The sequence below is a fragment of the Rhinichthys klamathensis genome, unplaced genomic scaffold, assembly GCF_029890125.1.
Source record: "Rhinichthys klamathensis goyatoka isolate OS25496 unplaced genomic scaffold, OSU_Roscu_1.1 h1tg000331l_1, whole genome shotgun sequence".
Taxonomy (NCBI): Eukaryota; Metazoa; Chordata; class Actinopteri; order Cypriniformes; family Leuciscidae; genus Rhinichthys; species Rhinichthys klamathensis.
Window position 1 is genome coordinate 2,022,501 of NW_026606846.1, and position 27,006 is coordinate 2,049,506.

At 42.9% G+C, this 27,006-nt stretch overlaps 1 protein-coding gene across 1 annotated transcript in view; it reads right to left on the bottom strand.

The window, feature by feature from the left end:
* LOC130105962 (uncharacterized) overlaps positions 1-5,431 on the bottom strand; it is a 12,847-nt gene extending 7,416 nt beyond the window's left edge. The window contains exons 1-2 of the mRNA XM_056272151.1: positions 4,365-5,431; positions 3,802-3,957 (exon numbers count right to left, since the gene is read on the bottom strand). Coding sequence (XP_056128126.1) covers positions 3,802-3,957; positions 4,365-5,414 — 1,206 coding nt within the window. The 5' untranslated portion in view covers positions 5,415-5,431. The remainder of the gene's footprint in view (positions 1-3,801; positions 3,958-4,364) is intronic.
* Between the last annotated feature and the right edge of the window lie 21,575 nt (positions 5,432-27,006).

The following is a 27,006-nucleotide window of genomic DNA, read 5'->3' on the forward strand; positions in this document are numbered from 1 at the left end:
TGCATCGCAAAAGAAATAAACTCTAAACCCGATGCAACCCTGTTTTAAATAAAAAAAACTGTCCCGACACTTTATTTAAACCTTGAAATGTTCGAACTTGGTTTCAAACTTAAGTAATTTTAGTGTTCTTTTACATTACACAATAATTTAGCAGACTAAAGACGTGCTTCTTCATTTTCATTTTCTGATGCAATCGGCTGACAATCTTCCTTCATCAGTTTTTGTCCTTTGTGCAGCGGCTGCGGTTCCAGGAATGTAGCAAATTTATGTTGTAATAATAATTAAACAAAACTCTTGACTTTAAATAAGTAAACAGTTATAAACAGTTAGCTATTTAAGCATCAAGAAGGTTAAACATAAACGCTGTAGGGCAACATCGGTTAACAACATGTATGCTACATTGAGATTCGATCCGAGTCGATTGAAGCTCCTCGAAGCTCGTGTTGTTGCGTTAACCACTGAGCTATCGTCTATACGTCTGTGACTGTTTTTATTGCAATGTTTTACTTTTTCATTATTTATTCAATTTCATTTCAGTAGCCTAATTTCAGTATTGTGATTATGAATTATTTTAACTACGTTTCACTTGTTGAATTCATCTGCTACCAGCTTTCAAACGCTCTGAATCAGTGCGGTGCGGCAGCAGATTACGCATTAGAGAGAATAAACAAACACTTTTCAGAGTCTATGATTGTAGCGCCTCTTGGCGGTAAAAGGCAGCAAATACACCCCACATTTTACCGCCGCGGTGGAACGGCTGATGTGGGCATTGTCATGGCTTGCCTCGACATTTGCGTTTGAATAGCGCGCGTCCTCCGTGGGCGTGTCAGATTAACGCGTAATGAAGTGTAATGAGCTGGGGAAAAAAAATCTGACAGCACTCTCTTTTCATACAGATTACATAAACTGAGAATATTTGTTTTTTATATAAATTACATCATTAAAAAGAAGAGAATTCAAGCTTCATAAAGAAAAACCTCTCGTGCCTGTATGACAAGTATTTGCAGAGTTAGAGTTAATTTTTCGGACGTGTTTCAGAATGGACTGCACTGACAGAGAGAAGGCAAAACTCGCATCATGTTTATTTTTCTTTATTTGACAAAAAGCACAAAACTTTGTTTTTATTGTGAGTATACAGAAAAATAATAGACAATTAACAGGATCGATTGATGTATAACACTTATATGTACGATCAAAATCAACAGAGTATTTTAAGTCTATTTTTCTGCTATGTGAAAAAAAAACGGCAAAACGCGCGGGCGCGTTTCTGGTCCCCAGAGGGTTAAACATGTTTTAGTGGACCTTTTTTTTTTTTTAAAGAGACTGCCTAGGAGCAAGGCATTCTCTGTGATGAGGGAATTCTCTGTGGTGATGCATCACTTATGCACTTACATTTGCAGCCAGCATGTCTATTAAAGGGGTCATATAATGGTGCATGCACTTTTACAAGTTGATTGTACTGAAATGTGTGTTGGCAGTGCCTGTACACAACCATCATATAATGATAAAAATCCATCCAGTGGTTTTGTTTTAATCTCCTTATATGTTTTCCCCTGCCTCAAATCGAGCCGTTCGAGCCTGTGACGTCACAAGCTCGCACGCCCCTCCCACGATTGTTGAATGACAGCCGCGTTTCAACACAGACCCGCCCTCGCTCGTGAGAGCTGTCAATCATAGTCTGCGCGGACCGGCGCGGTCATTGTTGATATGCTGGAGCACTGTCTATGAGCAGAATGGCGTCTAAGCGATTGTGGTGTTCTGTTCTTGGGTGTAATAACGAACACAGTCATTTTAATGTTCCTAAATCCGAACTGCCGAAGACGCAGTGGCTGAGTTTGTTTTCGAAGGGAATATTCCCCACGAGGAACGTCAATGCTCTCATGTTTGCGCAAATCATTTCACACACCAGACTGCTTTATAAACGAGGAGGTATAAAGCTAGTTTTGCTAAGAAGCAGCTCCTGAAAGGATTGGTACCATCTATTCGTGTTCCTGCAGCTGCTCCAGAAGAACTGAAGTGAGTGTAACGTTTTATTAAACTTTATATTAATATTTATATTAATCCTTGTAAATCGCTAGCTGCACGCTTCACAAGCGTCTAAGGTTTACACTCAGGGTACATTACGGCATGTTTTCTATGTATGATGTTCTCCATATAATTCATAATCCCAGGTTTATACTGAACAACGCGTTATGGTTATTGTGTTATTGTGTTACAAACGGTGTACGCCAGAGCCGGCTCTGGTGTACGCATAGAACAGAGAGGCGGAGTCAGCAAAGCTCATGATCATTTTAAGTCATATACACTGAATCGGCGTGCTGAAAACAGAGCTGTTTTTGACCAGGTAAAATAAGTGTTTTCTTACAATACTAATGAGAATTTTTAATTAAAGTATATTACAAACTTTTAATTTAGACCCTAAAGAATCATATTAGCTTGTACAAAAATGGCATTATATGACCCCTTTAACAAAGGAACAGTCTTGGAGTACACAGAGGAAGTGTAACTTAAAGGAAAACTCCGGCGCAAAATGAACCCCAGGTGTAATAACACATTGGTACAGACTAAATCGTTCCCTGAGATTTGTTTTCATGATAATCGAATGTAAAGAGTTTTATCTCTAAAAACAGTTTAGCTTATAACGCTAGTGTATTGGGCATAGAGTAAGCAAAAATAGATCGCTAGTTAATACCACTAACAAGGCTCAAATTAGCCCCACACTAACACGGTAGCATAATGAGTGTCCTTACATGCAAACCGAAGCATTGAGAACTTTGTAAGTGTATAGACAGTTTAATAAGAAGATACTTTACAAAGACAGTCCACTTCGCGAATACAGGCAGTAGCCATCTTGGAAAACAGTCTCGACAAGTCGAACAACGAACATGGTGATACGTGAGCTGAACTGTGACTTGGAATCTCATATGGTCCGGAAGAAAGCACTGAGCTCATAAGAGAAGCACGGAACAGAGAAAATAAAAAAAGAAATATAATTTATCTTATCTTCAATATCTTCATGCACTGTTCGCTCACCTTCGTGGTTCGACTTGTCGAGACTGTTTTCCAAGATGGCTCCGGTCAGGATTCGCGAAGTGTACTGTCTTTGTAAAGTATCTTCTTATTAAACTGTCTGTACACTTACAAAGTTCTCAATGCTTCGGTTTGCATGTAAGGACCCTCATTATGCTGCCGTGTTAGTGTGGGGCTAATTTGAGCCTTGTTAGTGGTATTAACTAGCGATCTCTTTTTGCTTACTCTATGCCCAATATACTAGCATTATAAGCTAAACTGTTTATAGAGATAAAACTCTTTACATTCAATTATTATTAAAACAAATCTCAGGGAACGATTTAGTCAGTACCAATGTGTTATTACACCCGAGGTTCATTTTGCGCCGGAGTTGTCCTTTAACTGAATGTTCGGGCATACATTTTCACAATACATCAAAAAAATAGCAAGGTCATGTTAACTCAGTGTCACTAACTTTGGGCTAACTATCCCCTTAAACTACGCTACTCTTAGAACAGTGCCTTGCATGTAGTTTTCCTTTAAAGAATGAGATGGGGTAGGGGGGGGGGGGGGGTGGTGACAATGTGTGTTATGATCAGTCTCAGGGTAATATGAATGTGCTCACCGTGTGTCATAACAACTGGCTTAGTATATTTCAACATATGCTGCAGATACACAGACACCACCATCCTTCCCATTAGGAACACGGTGAAATATTGATGTCTAAGCACATGATAGAGAATACATTTTGGATGTAAAATGTTTTACATAAGACCATTTTTTTACTCTTACCTGGATGAGTGTCATCATTTGGGACTTGATTCTTTGACCAACGGCTCCTCCTTTTGCGTTGAAAAGTGACAACAGCTTTGGAGTTTGCCTGTCCAACTGTGACATAAATGTCGACTCAAGTGATATGCCACTGATTCTCAGGAACTCTTCACAGATCTGTAAAAAGAAGTATACCATCTTAGTTTCATACCAAAAGTGATATGTTTTTTAATGTGATTTAAACAACGTGAGAGTTGGATACAAATTAGTTTTCAATCGAATGAAAATCATGGACAGTGTCAAGCAGTAAAGGAACATATTCACTAGTTACTGTTAAGTATGAAAAATGCAAGATTGAAATTTAATCACTAGTCAAGTTTGTTGCCTTATATGCCCCATCTGCACAACTATGGGCCATAATTGAGCAATGTGAAATTCAACTAAGTGTGGCACAGCATAAAAGAAACCGTCTGATGGTGAAGAAAGTTTTATGAATTATAATTTGAAAAATATACTGTTGACTTGTATCTTTGGATGACAAATAATTGGATTTTAGTTAGTCAACTTTGCTGAGTTTACCTTACCTGTGATGGTTCAAAGAGGGCAGGCCATCTCTCTAGAAGATCTGCAACACTTGGGGCTTGACCTACAATGTCTTGTCTTCTCAAACTGAAGGTTCTTGACATCATCTCATTTATAACTCTGCCGTTATTCTTTTTCTTTGTCTCAGAAATCAACTCCAGCCTGTCACTCTCAAGGGAATCTTCTGTTTTCCCGGCTGGATGAGGGGGCAGGTAGTTTATCTCAGCTTTCCGTGGTTTTTTAATATTCTTTGCCGGTTGCTTTTCTTCAGAAGATTTGCGCTTTAGAGAGTTAACCAAGACTTCTGGAATCCCATGCATTCGAAGTTTGCTTCGGTAGCTTGATACTTTATATTTCAGGCTCTGCTGCCATCCATAGAGACCATTGAAGGAGCCTGGGTCCTTCAAACATGGGTTCTTTTTTATGAGGGCCTCTGCGACTGCACATCGTTGTGCATCACTTGGGTAGGGAGTGTATTCAAAGATGAGCTCAGCTAAACACTCCAGAATGTTGGACTTAACACCAGGGTAAGACTTCTCTTTGCACAAAAGGGAACCATCTCTGAGGTAGTTTTCTTTGCCTTTTTGAAGCACTAGTTCAGTGTTATATGAAAACTTCGGAATAGGAAACTCAGTTGGCCATGGCTTGTGCATTCCAGGGCTGTGGGTACTGAGTATTATAGTGTCATCAGATTCAACAGAGATGGAGCCACTTGATGTTGATAGTTGAGACACAGAGTCATTTTCTGACACTGATCTGGAGACAGAGCAATCTTCTGTTGGGAGCTCAGGAATGTCAACATTTGTTAACAAAATGACAGGTGGAACGTACACTATCTTCAGTGTGTCCCTATCCTCCAGGTCATCGATTGAACTTAAAGTAACAAAGTCATCAAAATCCTGGTCTTTGCGCTGAAGGCTTATGTCCATTGAGATCACAAATGTTTGTTTTATTGTTGCTTCCAACTCTTCGAGTGACTGTGGCATTCCAGGAAGACAAAGTTTCTTTATGTCATGGTCCAGGATGACTCGAAATTTTACAGCTGCCTCCATTTTGATGATATAGCCTTAAAAAGATGACAAAACAACATATTATTTTTACATTCAGTATGGCATTGTTTAGCAAGCATTCTTTGTTGTATGTGTGTGTGGTATATCAAAGAAACTTAAAGAGAACTGTGAAAAATGCATACATCAGTACCCCTTGAATTCATACCATATATGAAACGTGTATCTATTCCAGACAAATATGGCGCTTCAGTGTCACCATACGCCTTCCTGCAACCTTGTAGTCTGACAGCGGACATACATCAGTGAGATCCTTCTGTTCCACAAAAACTACAAGCTCTGTGCTCTCCAGCTCAAATGCTCGAAAGTGCTCATCATACCAGGAAATGAATACTTGAGCAATGAAATGGACCTTGTCTCTCAGAATTACTATCTGAAGAACTTCAATAAAGTCTAGGAGTCCCGCAATAGACCCATAGGCTAAAATCATGCCTTTAGAGTATGTAGTTCCATAAACTGACACAGTGTTGGAAAGATGTACAGTAGTCTGACCTGGAGATACTCTTCTTATTGCATCATGTACATTTGTATGCAAAACAGCTATGGGCACTTGGGATACTCTGGCAGTACTGAACGTGGGAACTGTTGTAGTTGCATGCAGATGGTGTGCAATCATCAACTGATGCTTGGTTGCAAGAGAAAAAAGTACATTTTTGAAATTCCCTGTATGTCTTACAACTTGTTTGAAATAACTATGTTTTGCCTCGAATCGCATCGTCCAAAGTGCAATGACAGGTCCAAACACTTTAATGAGCGTTGGATAGTGCTCCAGGAAGTGGTGTTTGGGGATCAACTTAACCTGAGGAAATGCAGCAAGTAATCTAAGTCGATGCTCAGAAATCTTTGCGTCAAGATATGACAAACTTGCTTCAGTTTGGGTTGGTGCTACCACAAGTTCAACTATGTCTTTAAGACACATGATTACATTCCATGCAGGATCATTCATTGTTATCTTGTGTCCTATCATTAGTGGGAGCAGTCTGATGAGGGTCCAGTTTTCGTGGGCATTTCCTCCGATACTTTTTCGAATGTGGAATGCAATGGGAATGGGCTGTGGACTGTCTGTCTTATCTCCCCACTTGTAAGGAAATGATTTGATTGTGTTGTTAAGCTCGTCAAGTGTGATGTACTTTTTGGCTATGAAATCACTAAAGCACAGTGCTAATTCCATGGGAATAATCCCCTCAAAAAGGTCGTGCAAAATATCAGGCGGATAGCCCTCAACCATGTGAAAATGGCTTAGTTTCTCTGTCAGTGGGCAAGGCCTTTTCACACCAAAGCAGTGGGGTAGTGAAGGGTTTGCTTGTAGAGTCTTTACATGAACGGAATAATCCTCCTTTGTCCGGTTTTGAAAATCACCTGATCTCACTTCCTTTTCTTGAAAGTCAACGTGCGCTCCTAGACAGAACCTGCAAATGTATGGTCCTGAGAAGCTTTCAACAAGACCAGCAACTGAATGTGCGCCAAGATTGTCAGCAACTACACAGTAAACAGTCCCTTTGACAGTTTTTCCAAGGACAGGAACCAAAATACCATCTTGTTCCAGTATAGCTATGTCATCCAAGAGTGGTTTGAGAACCTCTGCGTAGCCAAATCTTTTAATATCAGTAGCTTTGCACAAAAGTGCAAGATACACTGAAGTTAGTGTGGACCGAAAACAGGATTGGATATTTCCCAATATCCAGTACACGGCTGTTATTTTATGTTTCCTTCTAGATGTTCCTAAGGGATTACATACCTCAAAATCATCTACATAAAGGAATAAACAGATTCTCTGCTTTTCAGAATAAAAATCACTCTCTCTATAAATGGCACCATCACGGAATGATCTGTACTGTGCAGGAATACTTGTGTGTCCATTGTCTGCGAGGAACTTCTCTCTGATATCTTCATTGTTTAGAATTTGTTTCAATGATTCAAGGATCGGAACATACTGAAAACTGTTATTTTCATTTGGATCGAGAATATATTCAACTGGTTGTACAACGTTAAATCTTTGTAGAAAGTACATTCTCCTTTTGAAAGCTGACGATAGTGGGCCAGCCTTATCAAAAGCCATGCTTATGGGGCTGGATTCATTTAACTCCTCAAATAAAGATGTGACAACTGTGCTATCAATCACACAATTATTCTTCTTCAAGTGTGATTCAACAAAGTCTCTGATAATTGGTATGGATGCTGATGACACAAAATGATGTTTTATTAACAAAGTTCGGGAGAAGCACGTTCAGATAATTAACACGGGTGGAGAGCACTCAGCAATCATGATTAAAATGTTTCATTAACAAAGTTCGGGAGAAGCACGTTCAGATAATTAACACGGGTGGAGAGCACTCAGCAATCATGATTAAAACGTGTACATATAGACTCAGCAGTCTCACCTCATTTCTCTGACAGTTTAGCAGCGTCCCTCCACCACCCCTTCTCCACTCTTCTAGTCCTAAACCACTTACATACGGGGGGGGAGTACTCTGGGTTCGGGCCGAATTCCGAGCTCGGAGCCCTCCCCCCGGACAGCACGCCAAATACGCATTATACTTTATTCCCCTTAATTGTATGTAAGTGTGAACTCGTGAACGGCATTTCATCTATCAATTCATCAATGCACCTGTTTGAGACATTATGCACACTTTCCAGTTTTAGAAGAAAAGAAGCTATATGGTCCACAATTAAGTGCCTGTCATCCTTTTCCACAGAATGTGCACCTGAGCTGGTTCCTTCACCACTACCTTCATCCATATTCTCATCATGGGTGGCTCCAGTGTTATCAGGTTCTAAAGTTGGTTCCTCAATTGGCTTTTCCAAAAGAACACCTCTTTTAAAATCGCTCAGAATATGAGGAGTGTGCTTCCTGTGTTTGTGTGCTGTAAATGTTCCATAAATATTGGTTTGAAAATCACACCCTTCAAACACACACTCAACAGTCTCATTACTTTTAAGGTGATGGCCAACATGTGCAAAATATTCTCTCTCTGTTGGAAAGCCTTGTGTCCTACACACCAGGCATGTAAAGGACAGGACAATCTCAGGTCTTTGTGTCTGACTATCCACATGGCATCGAGACAAATGTGAATGCAAACCAGTCCAAGTTTTGAAAGAACATGGACATTCGAAGTATATGCATGGTAATGAATGACTATGGCTGAAGGTTCCATGATTGAGTCTATAATGTTTCAAAATGTCACTTCTGGTAGGTAAGTTGTCACTGCATCTTTTACATAGCCAACTCATTTTTACCTGTGCCTACATAAATTAGAGAGGAAATGAAAGGCAAAGTACTGACATCTTAGGTAAACTTTGCAGTTACAATAGTGAAGGCACACCATTTGTTTCAAAATGTTAAGGATAAGAATGATACAAGTATGAAACCCCTCAGGTTCATGACAAGACTATTAACCCACATAAATAAATATTAAAATGTCTACAAAAAACAGTTATACTTTGAGTTGTGTACTTACATTATTCCAAGTGTTTTCAACCAGATCAAATTTGAAAGAAATCTGTAATTTTATTCAGTGCATTACATTTTGATCACCTCTCAATTATAGCATCCCCTACGTGCAGGCGTCAGTGTTGTGGTTGTCTGCTGAAGCCACATTTAATTGACTTTTTCTCCAATTTTATTATTTATGATACACTTTTTAAAGCCTGGTAGTTTTTAGTTCCCTTTCAGTCAAGAACGTCAGACCTGGGTTGCATACGCAACCAGGACGTTCTACAGTATATATTTAATAGGGGTGGAACGGTTCATGTATTCGTATCGAACCGAAACGGTACGGGCGTCACGGTTCGGTGCACGAATTTACACGGAGAATACACGGTATAAAAATAAATAAAACTCGCGTGCAAATTAATTAATGTTATGCGGAACTACTGTTAGATACGCGGGTTCTTTAGGGACACATAATCTGTACCATCGGCTTAGCTCTGAACGCGCGTTCACTTCAAACGTTGGCTTTATACGCGCGTCCTATTCGCTTTGGACTAGCGTCGAACTAGACGCGAATTTGAAGCTCTATTCGCGGTTGGTGTGACCGCATAATGAACAGGCTGCGATGTCAAGATTGCAATGCTGGAGACTGAGAGTGTGTGTGTGTGTGTGTGCGAGAGAGAGAGAGAGAGAGAGAGAGAGAGAGAGAGAGAGAGAGAGAGAGAGAGAGAGAGAGAGAGAGAGAGAGAGAGAGAGAGAGAGAGAGAGGCGCGCGCGCGATCTAACTGTGTGTGTGTGTGTGTGTGTGAGAGAGAGAGAGAGAGAGAGAGAGAGAGTCCTTTTGTTTATACAGATCATTAAACCTGCAAAGTGTTTACTTATATTTGTGTACACTCGCAACAAAACACAACATTGTGCTTTTGTCACACTGTAAACTCTTGTCAAACTGTAACCTACAACTGTCACCCAACCAAAATCACATACACACTGTTTTAAAAGCAAAACATATTTATCCAACTCCATTTCAAAACAGTCTGTCTTTTGGACATTCATCATATTGCATTGGTTTTCATTTCTTGTCCTCGGAGCACTAATCTTACACATTCAACATTGATTAAAAAAGAAAATCGAATGTGTTTTTAATGGTAGTATTATTTTATACAGAAATCAATTATTTATAATTCAGATGAGAATAATGTTACATTGTCAATTAATAATGTTAATTAAAATTAAGGAAAACAAATATATTGATCTGAAATATAGCAAAATAATTTTAAATTAATAGTACAATTACCAAACATATCGCAAGGTCTTTTTGTCTTTTTATTAATTTAATTAATAAACTAATTATATAAAACTATTGTCAGTGCACTACAAATAAACTGGTTCTATGCCTTTATATAATAAAACTTATTTAAAAAATACAATGCCTTCTGCATTTTTGTTTTGCTTTTTCCCTCCATTGTACCGAAATCGTACCGAACCGTGATGTCTGAACCGAGGTATGAACCGAACCGTGACTTCTGTGTACCGTTCCACCCCTAATATTTAACTAGATTAAAGATTTTAGTCATCACATGTCAGGATCTTAAATGATCACAGACAAAATTGGAGTGAATGTTAGTGGCAACTGACAGCTTACCAAACTGTCTCAGAGAAAGACTTAGAGAAAGAAGAAACTGGTCTATTTGGTGATTTTTACTGTTTGTTGTGGGTAGGATACAGAAAGGTGATCGTATCTGCCTTCTATTGGTGGTTGGTACATAAAAACGTCGAAAGAAATGTAATTGTATGGAGCCCACACTATTGTTTGCAATTTTACCTATGTTTTACTTACCTGTGAATAGTTATAGCTGTAATTGTATCAATTATTAAGTTTTTCTTACCTGGATGTGAAGCTTGAAGACCCCAGGTCAAAAGCGCTTGGGTATCTAAAGACCAGGAAAATGCATGTTAGAATAAGGTTAAAAATCAGTGGTAAATGTAGTTTATTTAAGTAATGGGTTAGAAATAATTTTAGTTTTTTTCCCCAACCAAAACTCTGTCATTAATTGACTATGCAGCATTAAAAAAACGTGGATAAAATCTCTAAAATCAGACAGAATACTAAACATCTCTGCAGTGTAATCTGTGCATCTGCTTTACTAATGCAAAAGTACATAATCTCTGATTCCAGAGTCCTGTCAAAGACACACGGCTACCTTGTTTTGCCTGCTGTCCATACAACACCATCAAACTTTCCCTTATTTGCCAGTTCTATTGCCTGAAGGCTTGAAATTGCGACTGTTTCGATCGCATATGATCCCGAAATTCAATCTCTGTAATCTAAAAAATATAGGCCTAACTCGGGCATTTGTGCAAATAACGTTAATTATTGCCTAATGCCTACATATCTGCGTTTTTTAAACACGTCCATCCTAAATGTTGTTACAGTGGCGATGATGTTAGCAGGTGCTGCTAGAAATAAGCATTAAAACACATTGTAGGCACGACTAACGTTACAGCAGCACTTATTTGATTTCAACCGCTGTTGTCTCCCGATCGACCACACACTAACGTTAGCACTGCGCAGCCATCTTAGCTTGCCATGTGTGCAGGATAACGTTAGCTAGCTATTACAGTACAATTTGCAAACCTAACCTCAGCTCCCTAGAGCAGGGATGGGCAACGTCGGTCCTGGAGGGCCACTGTCCTACAGAGTTTAGCTCCAACCCTGAAAAAATCACCTGCCTGTAACTTTCTAGTAATCCTGAAGACCTTGATTAGCTTGTTCAGGTGTGTTTGATTAGGGTTGAAGCTAAACTCTGTAGGACAATGGCCCTCCAGGACTGAAGTTGCCCATCCCTGCCCTAGAGTAAGCGATTTTGCGTGACTTTACATCACCAGTCATTTGGCTAAATTAGCTCAACTTACCTTGTTAATCAGATCCGATGCAGCGAACAAACCGTCGAAGTGCCGACTCTGCCGAGGAAGATACTGCATCTGCCTGGGAAAGTCCGCGCGCGCCAATGAAAAAGCCGGAAAAAGCAGGATGCCAACTTATACAAAATTTAAAATATTTACGTTTGATGAACGCAACTGTTACGGAAGCAGACGGACAACAAGGTAAGTAGTGATGATAATGTTTAATACAAACAGCAGAGTTTCAGGATACTTCAACGTGCAGAAATGGGTGAGTAACAGAGTTCAGATATGGATAATACTTGAGTGCAGTCCGTGAATGGATGATGGATATTCCCTTTGCAGGAACGTCGGATGGAGATATCCTGAGTGGAGAAGAGGCTAACAGGCTGACGGCACACACTCACGCACCCCTTGACTGGACTGAAAGGCTTACGGCTCGTACACCACGGCAGAGATGATCTGGACAGACTGGGATCGGCACAGAGAACTGGTAAGTAAACACAGGGTAGATAGGTTAGTGACACTCGTAGAGAGAAGCACTATGAGTCCGCTTCGTATGAACGAGCCCGGACAATGAGAGGTGCGTGGTGTGTGCTTATGAAGCAGAGTGGCTAATGGGGTGCAGGTGTCTCTTGTTAAAACTCAGGTGACTGTGATCGTTGGGTGATTGTGGTGGAAGAACCTGGCCAATCCGTGACATTACCCCCCTCCCCAGGGCCCGCTCCTGAGGGCCGAGGTCTCCGGCGCCGTGGTGGTCTTCCTCGTCCACGAGGTCCAGGGTATTGAGGATGGCTGGAATGGAACTCTTCCATGATTGTGGGATCTAGAATGTCGACTCTTGGGATCCATGATCTCTCTTCTGGTCCGTATCCTTCCCAATCGACGAGATATTCCAATCGACCACCACGACGTCGGGACTGCAGGATTTCTCGAATGGAGTAGATGGATTCTTCTTCCAGCATCAAGGGGGGAGGAGGTTCCTCTTCGTGGCCAGGTTCTGTAGAGGGAATCAGAGGTTCGTGAAAGGGCTTGAGCAAAGAAATGTGAAATGTGGGGTGAATTCTGTATTGCGGTGGTAGCTGGAGTTTGAAGGTGACGGGATTGACCTGTTCCAGGATGGTAAAAGGGCCAACAAACCTGGGACTAAGTTTTTTGGAGGGCAGACGCAGACGCATATCACGAGTGGAGAGCCAGACCTTATCTCCCGGAACATAGACTGGGCCCGAAATCCTCCTCCGGTCAGCGACTGTCTTAGATCTGCGTACTGCCCTTTGCAGATGATGGTGAGCTTCGTCCCAAACTCTCTCACTCTCCCGGAACCAGTAATCCACTGCGGGGACCTCAGATGGTTCACCATCCCAGGGAAATAGGGGAGGTTGGAATCCAAGAACACACTGGAATGGTGTGAGGCCGGTCGTGGGTTGCCGCAGTGAATTTTGGGCATACTCTGCCCAGCCCAGAAACTGGTTCCAGGAGTTCTGGTGGCCATTACAGAAGGTCCTGAGGAACCGTTCCCACTTCCTGGATCTTTCTCTCCGTCTGGCCGTTGGTCTGGGGGTGGTAGCCAGAGGAGAGACTGACTGTCACACCTAGGAGTTTGAAAAACGACTTCCATACCCGGGATATGAATTGGGGTCCCCTATCCGATACAACGTCTTCTGGGATCCCATAATAGCGAAAAACATGATTGAAGAGAAGTTCGGCAGTCTCCAGGGCAGTGGGAAGACCTCTTAGGGGCAATAGCCTGCAGAACTTAGAGAATCGATCTACTATGACGAAGATGCAGGTGTTTCCATCCGATGAAGGCAAGTCAGTCATGAAGTTCACTCCTAGGTGTGACCAGGGACGGTTAGGAATTGGCAAGGGTAGGAGCTTTCCTGCAGGTAGATGTCTGGGACTTTTGGACATTGCACACTCCTTACAACCTCGTACATACCTCTTCACATCCCCTGCCAAACCTGGCCACCAGAAGCGTTCGGATAGCAGCGAGATAGTGTTGTTGGCCCCAGGATGCCCAGTGCCCAGAGAGGTGTGAATGGTATGAATGAGATCCACCCGTTGTGACCTAGGGATGAACTGACGATTAGGTGGGCAGCCCGGCGGAGATCGTGGGTTAGGAGTGGCGACGGCTGGAGGAGTAGACCATTCGATGGGACTGATGATGATATCTTCAGGTATAATGTTGGTGGTTATCTCGGGAGTTTCTGTAGAATCATGTAATCTAGACAAAGCATCGGCACGGACATTCTTAGGACCAGGACGGTAAGTAATGGAGAAGTGGAATCTTGAGAAGAATAACGACCATCTGGCTTGACGGGGACAAAGTCGTTTCGCATCCCGGAGGTACTGGAGGTTTTTATGGTCAGTGATAACTTGAAATGGATGGGTGGCACCTTCCAGCCAATGTCGCCACTCCTCCAGGGCGAGTTTGATGGCCAGGAGTTCACGGTTGCCGATGTCGTAATTTCTTTCTGCCGGGTTAAGCTTCCGGGAGAAGTAGGCACATGGATGGAGTAATTTAGGTGTCCCGTGAAGTTGAGAAAGGACGGCTCCAACTCCGGAAGTCGAGGCGTCTACCTCCACGACGAAAGGAAGTTCAGGATCTGGATGCGTCAGGAGAGGTGCCTGTGTGAAGGCAGATTTGAGGGATTGGAAGGCTGCGGCCGCTTCAGGAGTCCAGAGGAGACTTTTCGGTTTACCTTTGAGCAAGTTGGTGAGTGGAGTGGTGATGAGGCTGTAACCTCGTATGAAACGTCTGTAAAAGTTGGAGAATCCAAGAAATCTCTGAAGTTCCTTGATCGTGGTGGGTTCTGGCCAGGTAGTTACTGCAGTGACCTTCTTCTCATCCATTCGAACCCCCTGACGGTCAATGAGGTATCCTAAGAACTGTACTGAGGGGAGATGGAAAGAACACTTTTCTGCCTTCAGGAAGAGGTGGTGATCTCTGAGTGTGTGGAGGACCTCCGCAACGTGGTGACGATGTTCAACTTCACTCCGTGAGTAGATGAGGATGTCATCTATATAGACGACCACGAAGCGATGCAGAAACTCCCGGAGGACCTCATGTATGAAGTTTTGAAACACAGAAGGGGCGTTGACCAGACCATACGGCATAACCAGATATTCATAGTGACCAGTAGGGGTCACAAAAGCGGTCTTCCATTCATCCCCTTCTCGTATTCTCACCAAGTTGTAAGCGCTGCGGAGGTCCAACTTCGTGAAGATGGTAGCAGAGCGAAGTTGTTCGAGGGCCGCAGGGACGAGAGGAAGGGGATATTTGAATTTGACTGTACCTTGGTTTAGAGTCCGATAATCAATGCATGGCCGCAGCCCTCCATCCTTTTTGGCAACAAAAAAGAAGCTGGATGCTGCAGGAGATGTGGAATGCCGAATGTATCCTTGATTGAGAGCTTCCTGTATATACTCCTCCATGGCCTTGGTCTCTGGCAGTGACAACGGGTAAATCTTACCTCTGGGCAAAGGAGTATTGGGAATCAGATCAATGGCGCAGTCCCATGGCCGATGTGGTGGTAGCTGGGAAGCTCTCTTGGGGCAGAAGATGTCTTGGAAAGAAGAGTAGATATCAGGAATCTCCGTGGACTGTTTCTCGAGAGGACTTTCAACTGATGTGACATAGACTGGAACAGGATTCGGTATCGGACGTGGAAGAACCGGAAAACATCTTGGTAAGCACTCTTTGCCCCACTTTATCACTTCCCCGGCGCCCCAAGAGATGATGGGATCGTGTTTCACCAGCCACGGACGCCCAAGGATGATGTCCACATTGGCTCCCTCCAGAACCAGCAGCTGAATATCCTCCTTGTGTAGGGCTCCGATTTGGAGCATAACGGGTTCACATTTCTGGTGAATACGTGGACGTGCAGTGATGAACTTGGTTATGGGTTGGATCTGGTAAACATTTGACGAGGCTTCGGTACGGAGCTGGAGCTGGCGACAGAGGGTTCCCGAGATGAAATTCCCTGCTGACCCGGAGTCGATGAGAGCGTGGGCTGAAACAGAGGATGTCTGGGTGGTTAACTGGACACAAGTAGTGAGAGGATGCATCTTTTCTTCATCAATATGAAACACACTCACCGATGTTCGTATGGGACGAATTGGACAGTTTAACCGAACATGCCCACTGGCTCCACAATACAGGCATAGACCCCGGTTTAGTCTCCTCTGTCGCTCAGCAGCGGTGAGTTTACCAGAGTCGATAATCATGGGTTCTGGTTCTGGAGGGCTGGCGGTTTCAGATGGGCGGAAAAGTGCAGTAATGTTAGAATGGGACTGATAAGATTGCAGACGGTCTGAGCATCTGATGGATTGTTGAATGAACTTTTCGAGCCCCATATGATCATCCAAAGCGGCCAGTTGTAGACGGAGTTGGGGTGTGAGACCAAGCCGGTAGGTGGTCAGTAAGGACCGCTCGTTCCATCCACTGGCTGCAGCAAGAGAGCGGAAGCGAAGGGCATATTCACGAGTTGACATCTTTCCTTGAGATAAATGATAAAGTTGCTCACCGGCTGATATCTCTCCATCAGGTTGGCCGAACACCTCTTTGAAGTGAGAAACGAAAGCTTGTATAGAACTAATGGCTGGACCAGCTTGCCTCCAGATCGTTTCTGCCCATTGGAGAGCTGGACCGGTGAGTAACGATGTGATGAATGCTATTTTTGACTGGTCGGTAGGATATAAAGTGGGTTGCATGGTAAATATGAGAGAGCATTGAAGCAAAAATCCGTTGCACTCCTCCGCCCCGCCAGAGTAGGGCGCTGGTCGGGCCATGGGACTGGAAGCTGCGGTTGCCGAAGAAGTGCTCGGTGGCGGTGGCGCTGGCGGTGCCGGTGGTGCGGGAGGCGCGATGGTAGGAGAAGATATTAAAACCCTCTTCAACGAATCCACCAGCTCTTGAAAGGGATCTGGAACACTCATGCTGTTACTGTCTTTAGGTCCGGGCTAACTGTTACGGAAGCAGACGGACAACAAGGTAAGTAGTGATGATAATGTTTAATACAAACAGCAGAGTTTCAGGATACTTCAACGTGCAGAAATGGGTGAGTAACAGAGTTCAGATATGGATAATACTTGAGTGCAGTCCGTGAATGGATGATGGATATTCCCTTTGCAGGAACGTCGGATGGAGATATCCTGAGTGGAGAAGAGGCTAACAGGCTGACGGCACACACTCACGCACCCCTTGACTGGACTGAAAGGCTTACGGCTCGTACACCACGGCAGAGATGATCTGGACAGACTGGGATCGGCACAGAGAACTGGTAAGTAAACACAGGGTAGATAGGTTAGTGACACTCGTAGAGAGAAGCACTATGAGTCCGCTTCGTATGAACGAGCCCGGACAATGAGAGGTGCGTGGTGTGTGCTTATGAAGCAGAGTGGCTAATGGGGTGCAGGTGTCTCTTGTTAAAACTCAGGTGACTGTGATCGTTGGGTGATTGTGGTGGAAGAACCTGGCCAATCCGTGACAGCACCTGCCACATCGACAGCTGCTCAAATAAATTGTGTATGTCAACTCACTTTTATAACATTTCTTGTACACAATAACCACATCCAAATAACTGCCGAAATAAATTGCATTGGTTTTATTTAAAATATATGGTTATATAAAAACCCTTATATTTTAAGTAAAGAGGAAGTATTTTGATACTTTTTAGTATAAAACTAATAAAATAAACTAGATTACAACTATTTAAAGTATATAAAACCTACTTTGTGGGTGTAGCACTTTTTACAGTGTGTATGATTTTTTTTTTGTCTTGATTATATATATATTTTTTCTTTCCTAATGCATGAAATGTTCAGAAATGTTTTTTTTTTGTTTTTTTTGTAATTATTTTGTATTCGCTGAGCAACAAAATTGTTAAGAGTATTGCGTCGATGAGAGCTCATGTCATATGCGCGCCAGCTCAGTGAAAAGAGAGATCGTGAACCACATGTGTGGCTGTCGATAATCTGAATCATCGTTGTCAATATCTTTCTAAAAGGGTGTTTGAACTGTTTTGTTACATTAGTTGGGATTGTTTCAACGCTCTGTGATCCTGGTCGAGTCGCGCCGTGAGGGAGAGCGCGCTGGATTTCCACTGTGGAGGAGTTGCGTCATCGGGGATTGTCTTCACGTTCAGTTTTCATCACTGCAAAGAGTTTAGTAGTGTCACGGATTCAATCATCAATGACACCACTCCATCAATCTCAACTCAGCACACCTGGTCTCGCTCATCATCCCCGGAATTCTAATCGCTCCCACCTGCTCTTCATCATTACTCACCTTGATGCACACCATTCATAAGCTTCAGTCTCCTCTCATTCAGCGTCCGGTCTCGTCTTTCCGTTACCCGTGACTCACTGGTTCTCTGTGTTCATTGCCTGGTTCCAGTTATTGCCTGACTTCAAGTGGTTTCTTCACAATTCTAACATCCTGATTATATCTCCTCTGCAGCATCCATGAAGTGGGTTTCCTGATACTCACGATCACCTTCCTGTGTTTCACCTGCACTGATCTCCGGCAGTTCAAGTGGCTTTCAGTAAGATCCAGCTGATTCCAGTCAAGCTCTTTCTGTTTCACTCACGTTCACGGATCCTCTGGGACTTTGGAATTCCCTGTGTCATCACGAGCCTTCAAGTATTATGAAGTTGCTTATGTTTGTTTAAATAAACATTGTCACTCTATCTTTGTGTCTTCGTCCCTCAGTACTAACGTGACAGAAGACCGGACCACACTATGCAAGCTTCATCGGCTCATGATGTTCTACATTCCGGTGCGGAGACCGCTCAGGGCGCCACCGCATCAACTGCCACGGTACATTCGCCTCTCTCCGCAGCGGCCGCTGCATCATCCATTCCACCTACTACACTCCAAGAAACCCTCGCTGAACTTAGTCGCACACTACAGAGTCTCAGACCTGCATCCAGTAGCCCCATGGCCCGACCCTCTTCATATTCAGGAGATGAGGAATGCAGTGGATTCCTTTTGCAGTGTCGACTTTACATGGAGATCCACGCCCACCAATTCATCTCTGAAAGAGCCAAGATATCCTTTGTGATCTCCCTACTCACAGGTCACGCTTTGAATTGGGCACAAGTGTTATGGGATTCAAATGCACCTGCTCTACAATCGTTGAGTTGTTTTCTGGAACACTTCCGAGTTGTCTTCGCACAAACCTCGAATGCGGTTTCCATCCACGATCAGCTGCTACGTTTATGTCAGGGCCGTTCTACGGTGGCAGACTATGCTCTGCAGTTCCGCACTATCGCCGCTAACAGTGAATGGAATGAAGTTGCTTTAATGACCGCTTATCGACGAGGTTTGAATCCCGACATCTGTCTGCAGCTCGCCATTTATGAAGACTCGATTGGGATTGAGAAACTAATTCAGCGATCTATCCTGATTGCTCAACATCGCGCTGCTAGTCTCAGGTCATCCACAACTTTTCATCCGCGATCCGCTTCGGCCAGTAGCCCGAGAGCGATCACTGAATTATCAATACCAAACTTCCCCGCACCTGAGCCTATGGAGATCAGTGCAGGTCATCTAACCACCACCGAGCGTAATCGTCGTCGGAACAATAATCTGTGTCTCTACTGCGGAGCTGCTGATCACTATCGCATGGACTGTCCTGTCCGCCCCAAGCGCTCGGCGGTGAGTACCATTGATCTACCCTGTTCAGTTTCTAATCTGGCACTAACCCCTGTAATTCTCAAATATCGTGAACACTCTGTTCCAGCAAAAGCCCTTGTAGACTCTGGCGCAGCGGGGAATTTCATTTCCGCATCGCTGCTCAACCGCCTCCAAGCCCGCCGTCTACGTTTAACTCGCCCATTGAGTACCCTTTCCATTCTGGGCAAACCGTTGGGGAGAGGAAACATCCAGTATTACAGTCCAATGGTACATCTGTCAGTGGGCTATTTGCATGGTGAGGAGTGTTCTTTTTATGTCTTGGAAGACTCGACAGCAGACCTCGTTCTGGGACGTCCGTGGCTTGATCAGCATTCACCTGTCATCTGTTGGGCCACCGGTGAGGTATGTCGATGGAGCCAACATTGTAAAGAAAACTGCCTTCTGTCTGTTAAAAGGAATTCGTCTAAGCCTCCAACTCCAGTCTTCCTGGGATCCACCTCTGTTGAGAGTCCAGTCACTGATTCTGTCCCGAATGTTCCCGGCATTTCAGGACGTGTTCAGTAAACAAAAGGCCACCACCCTTCCACCTCACCGACCTTGGGATTGCGCCATTGAGCTGTTGCCTGGGGCCACTCTACCACGAGGGAAGATTTATCCCCTGTCCATTCCTGAGCATAAGGCTATGGAGGAATATGTGGAGGAGGCGTTACGACAGGGATATATCCAATCCTCTACGTCCCCAGCCGCATCCAGCTTCTTCTTCGTCGGAAAGAAGGATGGTGGTCTTCGACCGTGTATCGACTACCGGGTCCTGAATGCATCTACAATCAAATATCGCTATCCTCTGCCGTTGGTACCTGCTGCTCTTGAACAACTACGATCTGCGGTAATCTTCACGAAGCTCGACTTACGGAGCGCCTATAACCTGGTACGCGTACGCAAGGGAGATGAGTGGAAGACGGCGTTCATTACCCCCGCAGGCCACTATGAATACCGGGTCATGCCCTTCGGTCTGTCCAACTCACCGTCAGTTTTCCAGGGTTTCATGAATGAAATCTTCCGTGACTTCCTCAACCGATTCGTCATCATCTACATCGATGACATCCTCATCTACTCCACCAGTCTTGAGGAGCACGTAAGCCATGTACATCAAGTCCTGAAACGTCTTCGTGAGCATCAGTTATATCTAAAACTCGAGAAATGCGAATTCCACCAAACCACCATTCACTTCCTGGGTTATGTCATTCGTCCAGAAGGTATCTCCATGGACCAAAACAAGGTGAAAGCTGTCCTCAACTGGCCCAAACCTCAGACCCTGAAAGAACTACAGAGGTTCCTTGGCTTTGCGAACTTTTATCGTCGTTTTATCAAAGACTACAGCAAAACCTGTGCTCCTGTTACCTCCATGGTAAGGAAGGAGGTCAAACGTCTCACCTGGTCTCCAGAAGCCACTGCAGCCTTCGAGAACCTAAAGAAAGCCTTCTGTTCAGCCCCCATGCTCTGCCATCCGAACCCAGATAAGCCATTCATCGTGGAAGTCGACGCATCTTCCAACGGTGTTGGAGCTGTACTGTCCCAACGGCAGGGAACTCCTCTTCAACTCCGACCGTGCGCCTTCTTCTCACGCAAGTTAACACCGGCGGAACAAAATTATGATGTGGGCAATCGGGAACTATTGGCCATCAAACTGGCATTGGAAGAATGGAGACATTGGCTGGAAGGAGCAAACCATCCATTCCAAGTAATCACAGACCATCGTAACCTGGAGTACCTTCGAGACGCCAAGAGGTTGAATCCACGCCAAGCCCGGTGGGCAATGTTCTTCACTCGTTTCAATTTCTCGGTAACCTACCGCCCTGGAACCAAAAACCTCAAAGCCGATGCACTGTCTCGCTTGTTCCAACCGGAAACCTCTCAGAAAAACACCGAAACAGTCCTCCCTTCAACCCTGATAATGAGTCCCATTCTCTGGAATCTCAACGACCTCATCGCTGAGGCCACCTTGTCGGAACCTGCTCCCCCGGGGGGTCCCGAGGGGAAGATCTTCGTTCCATCTCGACTCCAGATAGCCCTCATGGATTCCGTGCATACTTCTCCGGGATACGGACACCCAGGTAGCCACCAGACCTTGACACTACTCCAAGAACGCTACTGGTGGCCCAGGATGTCCCAGGATGTCTCACAGTACGTACAGGGTTGCACCGCCTGCGCCATGACCAAAGTACCACGGCGTCTACCTGAGGGTAAACTAATGCCTCTCCCCATACCGAATCGACCTTGGTCACACATCGCTGTCGATTTCATAACTGATTTACCTCCCTCTGATGACAAAACCTGCATACTCGTTGTCGTCGACAGATTCTCAAAGTCCTGCAAGCTACTAGCACTTTCCAAACTTCCCACAGCATTCAAAACCGCCGAACTCCTGTTCTCAGAAATATTTCGTCACTTCGGCATTCCAGAAGACCTGGTTTCTGACCGAGGACCCCAATTCATATCTCGCGTCTGGAAATCCTTCTTTTTTTTTCTTTTTTTTTTCACTCTTATTTTTATTGTTTTAGGCAGGTCAAAGACAAAGCATAGTGATCTCAATTTTGAGTATGGTTACATAATGCAAAAATAAAATAAAAATGAACAAATAAACATAAGACAGCAACCAGATGTCATGATATATAAAAAAATATATATATATATATAATAAAGAAAAAACTTCAGATTACACAGTTTCTAATGCAAATCTATATGCTATCCATTTGCTCCATTTTTCTTTAAATTCAGCTTCTTTCAGTCTTAGAATAAAGGTCATTCTTTCCATGGTGAATATTTCCTGCACAATGTCCATCCACTGAGTATGGCTGGGTGGCTCAGGTTTGAGCCAACTTCTTGTTATCGCTTTCCTCCCTGCCGACAATAATATCTTAACCAGATATCGATCATCTTTCTTTACATTGGACAAAAGACCCAGATACATTGTTGTAAAAGTTAATGGTACAGAGTACTCCAGTACTTTGCAGAAAATAAGGTGGACAGAAGTCCAGAAAGGTTTTATCTCAAGACAGTCCCAGAAAACATGTGTGTGGGTAGCATCCACAGAGCCACATTGCCTCCAACATACTTGTTGGGTGGACAGTTGTTTACCTTTAATAGATGGCGTGATAAAGAATCGAATGAAATTTTTCCAATTGAATTCTCTCCATTTTTGTGAATTTGTAGATGTCTGTGACAACTCACAGATTTTATACCATTCTTCATTTGAGATCGTGACAGCTGCTTCTCTTTCCCACTTTTCTTTGACATACAGGGTTGTGTTTTTTTGACAGGACATTAAGCTAGTGTATAGCTTTGAAGTAATTTTGTGCGTTTTCTGTTGGTATGCACCACACAGAGTCTCTAAAACTGCATTAGGTTCGTTTCTGTCCTTAATTTCTTTATTATAGTATTCTCTTAGTTGCAGGTATCGGAAGAAGTCTCGATTATCTAGACTAAATTTGTCTTTCAGATATTGAAAACTTCTTATTTCCCCATTATTAATTAAATTACAAAAAGCTGTAACCCCTCTATTGGTCCAAAATTTGAAATTTGAGTCATGCATTCCTGGTTTAAAGTCTTTGTCATGAGCTACCCATCTTAATATTTTTCTTTCTTTATTCAATTTTAATTGTCTTGCTACACTATACCAAATTTCCATTGTGAGTTGTGCAATTGGGCCAAGTATTTCTATTACATCGGTTGGGATATGGTCCTCTCCCACGAGTGTCTGAACATTGTACCCAGGGATGCATGTCTCAATCTCTTTCCATTTGGCACAGTAACTAGGGTCACACCAGCAACACAGGTAACGCAATTGAGCTGCATAGAAATACATTTTTAAATTTGGAAGGGCCATGCCCCCCTTATCCTTCTGCAGCTGTAATGTTGAATACCTAACTCTGGGCCTCTTCCCATCCCATATAAACTTCGATAACAGCTTATCCCACTCTGTGAATTGTTTTGACGGAATATTTACCGGGAGGGATTGAAATAAGTAAAGTAGCCTAGGGAGGATTTTTTCATTTTTACCACTTTTATTCTATCACTTAAGCCGAGTGGATAAGTAGACCATCTCTGGATGTCTGTTCTAATACTTTCGTTTATTGGGTTGTAATTAAAATTATATAGTAGTGAAGAATCTTTGGATAGAAATACTCCGAGGTATTTAATTTTGTTGGTGCTCCATTTTATATCATATGTGCGTGCAGTTTCATTTGAGGGTGAATGATTAAACAATAGTATTTGGGTTTTGGAAATGTTCAACTTGTATCCAGCATATTCATTATACTTTCCCAAAAGATCCATCAGTATGGGAAGTGATATGTTAATATCTTCTAGAAATAACAATATATCGTCCGCAAATAATCCGATCCTTTGTTCTCTTTCGTTGATCATAATCCCCTTTAAATCCTCTTTCTCCCGAATCGCTTGAGCGAGTGGCTCAATGTATAAAGCAAAAAGGGTGGGGCTTAATCCGCACCCCTGCCTACATCCTCTACTAAGTTCAAACCGGTCTGTCAGAGATCCATTCACTTTTATTCTTGCGGTTGGCTTATCATAAATTGCTCTAATACATTGAACAGAGTCATTAGTAAGGCCAAATTTCTCCAACGTTAGATATAGGAAATCCCAATTTACTCGATCGAAGGCCTTTTCTGCATCGAGGCTGATCAAGGCCGCTTTAAGCTTTTTGCTGGAGATATTGTGAATCACATGTAGACTTCTTCTGATATTATCTTGCGTTTGCCTACCAATTATAAAGCCAGTCTGATCCTCATCAATTATATCAGAAATAAAGCTTTCAAATCGTCTAGAAATGATGGATGTATATAGCTTATAGTCCACATTTAAAATTGATATTGGTCTATAATTGGCACAATTATCTCTATCTTTATTTTCTTTGGGGATCAGCGTAATAATTGCTTCCTTCCATGATGGAGGGGTCTTGCCTTCTTTATGGATATAGTTTAAAGCTCTAAGGAGAAGCGGCTTCAATTCTACCTTAAAAGTCCTATACCACTCGCCGGGGAAACCATCACTACCTGGGGCTTTATTTGCCTTTAGTCTATTTATTGCTTTATCCAGTTCTTTTGATGTGATTTCTGCTAATATTCTTTTATTTTGTATTTCTCCTATACAGGGAAGGTCTAATTTGTCTAGGAATGCTCTAATCGACTCTTTGTTAGAAGCGCCCTCTAGTGAATATAATTTGCTGTAGTACTGATAAAAAGTGTTTTCTATTTCTTTTGGCTCAGTTCGAAGCTTTTGCGAGATAGGGTCTTTAATTTTCAAAATTGTTGAGTCCGCTTGTTGTTTGCGTAGTTTTCTAGCGAGAAACTTTGTTGATTTTGGGCCTAGTTCATAATATGCTTGTTTTGTAAATCTAGCTTTTTTCTCTACTTCATCATCTAAATAATTTTCAAGTTGCATTTTCAATTTTTGAATTTCTTTTTGAGTGTCTTGATCTTTTTTCAAAATGAATTTTTCCTCTTTATCTTTTAAATCTTTAATTAATCTTTTATATGCTTCAATCCTAGTTTTCTTAATGTTTGTTACCTTGGCTATTAGTTTTCCTCGTAAGACAGCTTTTAGCGAGTCCCATATTATTGATGGATCCACCTCCCCATTGTCATTTTCTTCTATAAATGTTTTGATGTCCTGTTTGACAGATCCAACTACTGATTGGTTGTTAAGGAGGCCCACATTTAATCGCCATACAGTATTTTTGGGGTTATTCTCCAAGTTAAGAGTTAAATATATTGCGCTGTGGTCTGAAACATCAGTGACTCCGATCTTGCATTCGGTTACCCTGTAGAAATCTTCCTGTCTCATTATAAAATAGTCTATTCTTGAATGAACCAAGTGAGGCACTGAGTAATGTGTATAGTCCCTCATAGTTGGGTGGAGCTTCCTCCACACATCCACCATGCCAGTTTCCTCCAACAAAATATTTAGTAATTTTGTAAGATTTCTTTTACTCCTATTTTTACTTGTGGTATCTAGTTTCAAATTTAAGACTGAATTCCAATCCCCTCCACATACACAGATCCCTTCCGCTTCTGCTGTGAGTGTATCAAAGAATTCTTTATAAAATGTTGTTTCGCATTCCGGTGGTGCATAGATGTTAACCAATGTCATAAGATTATTATTGATTTTACCCTTTACTAGAATATATCGACCCTCCTTATCCTTTATTTCTTTAAAAATATCAAGCTTTATTTTTTTGGTTACAAGTATTGCAACTCCCCTCCTATGACTTTGTGAATATGAGCTATAAAATATATTGTAACCAAATTTAATAAGTTTTTCATGCTCCGAAGCTCCTAAATGTGTTTCCTGTAGCAAGATGATGTGCATATCGTCTTTCCTTATCTTATTCATCACCCTTGCCCGCTTTACTGGGTTACCTAATCCATTGACATTCAATGACATTAATTTAAGCTTCTGACTGTGCATCATAAATGCGAGGTGGTTCAGATTGGTTGCTTGTCTTATAACCATGAACTTTGAACATGAACTTTGTAAATAAAAATAAAAACAAAACTGAACTTAAAGCAACAGAACAAATAACGTTAAACTGAAAAAAGGCTTCCAAGGCAGGGTATTTGCAATTCCCCCATTTCGCCAAAATAAGGTAAGGGGGAAAGCCTCCCTCTAAGAGAGGACCCCCTCCCAGAACCAGCGTATAAAACAACAAGAGCTTTTCCACTAATTCTACCTTAGGCGTTTTAGCTCGTTCAAATCAGACTATTTGAATCATAAAAAAGAGTGACAATATTAGTGTTTACATCATTGACAGTCTGTGACAAAAAGCAACTGAACACACAGCTCTTTGGAACATAGCTAGTACCTATTTCCCTCAGGTCTCCACGTCTTTGTCTTCTCGGATCAAGTAGTGAACTTCCGTTGGAATTCCTGTAGCCGTTCCCGTGCTCTCTTGGCTGTCTCCTTCTCTCCGCGCCGGGGCATGCGTTGCCATGGCGATGTTTGGTCCAGTCTTCGGGTCGCTGGTGTGCCAGTTCCGCTGGTATTATCCACACCGAGGTGGCCCTCAACTAGAAGACCTCGGCGATGCAGATCTCTTTCGGCTTCCTCAGCGCTGTTGTAGGTCTGTTGGCCACTCTCCCAATGGATACGCAATCGGGTGTATGGCGTCTGGAAGCGTATGCCGTTCTCTTTCAAAACAAGCTTAATCTTTTTGTAAGCTTTGCGTTGCTGGATCACGTCTGTTGTGTAGTCGTGGTCAAAAGAGAGAAATTTATCCCCAAGCTGAATCTTCTTTTTCCAGGCGTTTCTGAGAACCGCTTCTTTGACTCTATACTGAAGAAAGTTAACAACTATTGATCTCGGGGGGGTGTCGGGGGTCGGTTTCGGGCCAAGTGAGCGGTGTGCGCGTTGTATTTGGGCATCAGTCCCTTCTTCAATAAGTTTTTCTCTCACCAACAGCTTCTCCACAAATTGAATCACAGAGGTACCTTCCATTTCCTCGCGTACCCCGTATATTCTGAGGTTGTTTCGCCTCCCCCTTGACTCCAAATCGTCAACTTTTCCCCGCAATGCCCTTTGCTCTTTTAGTG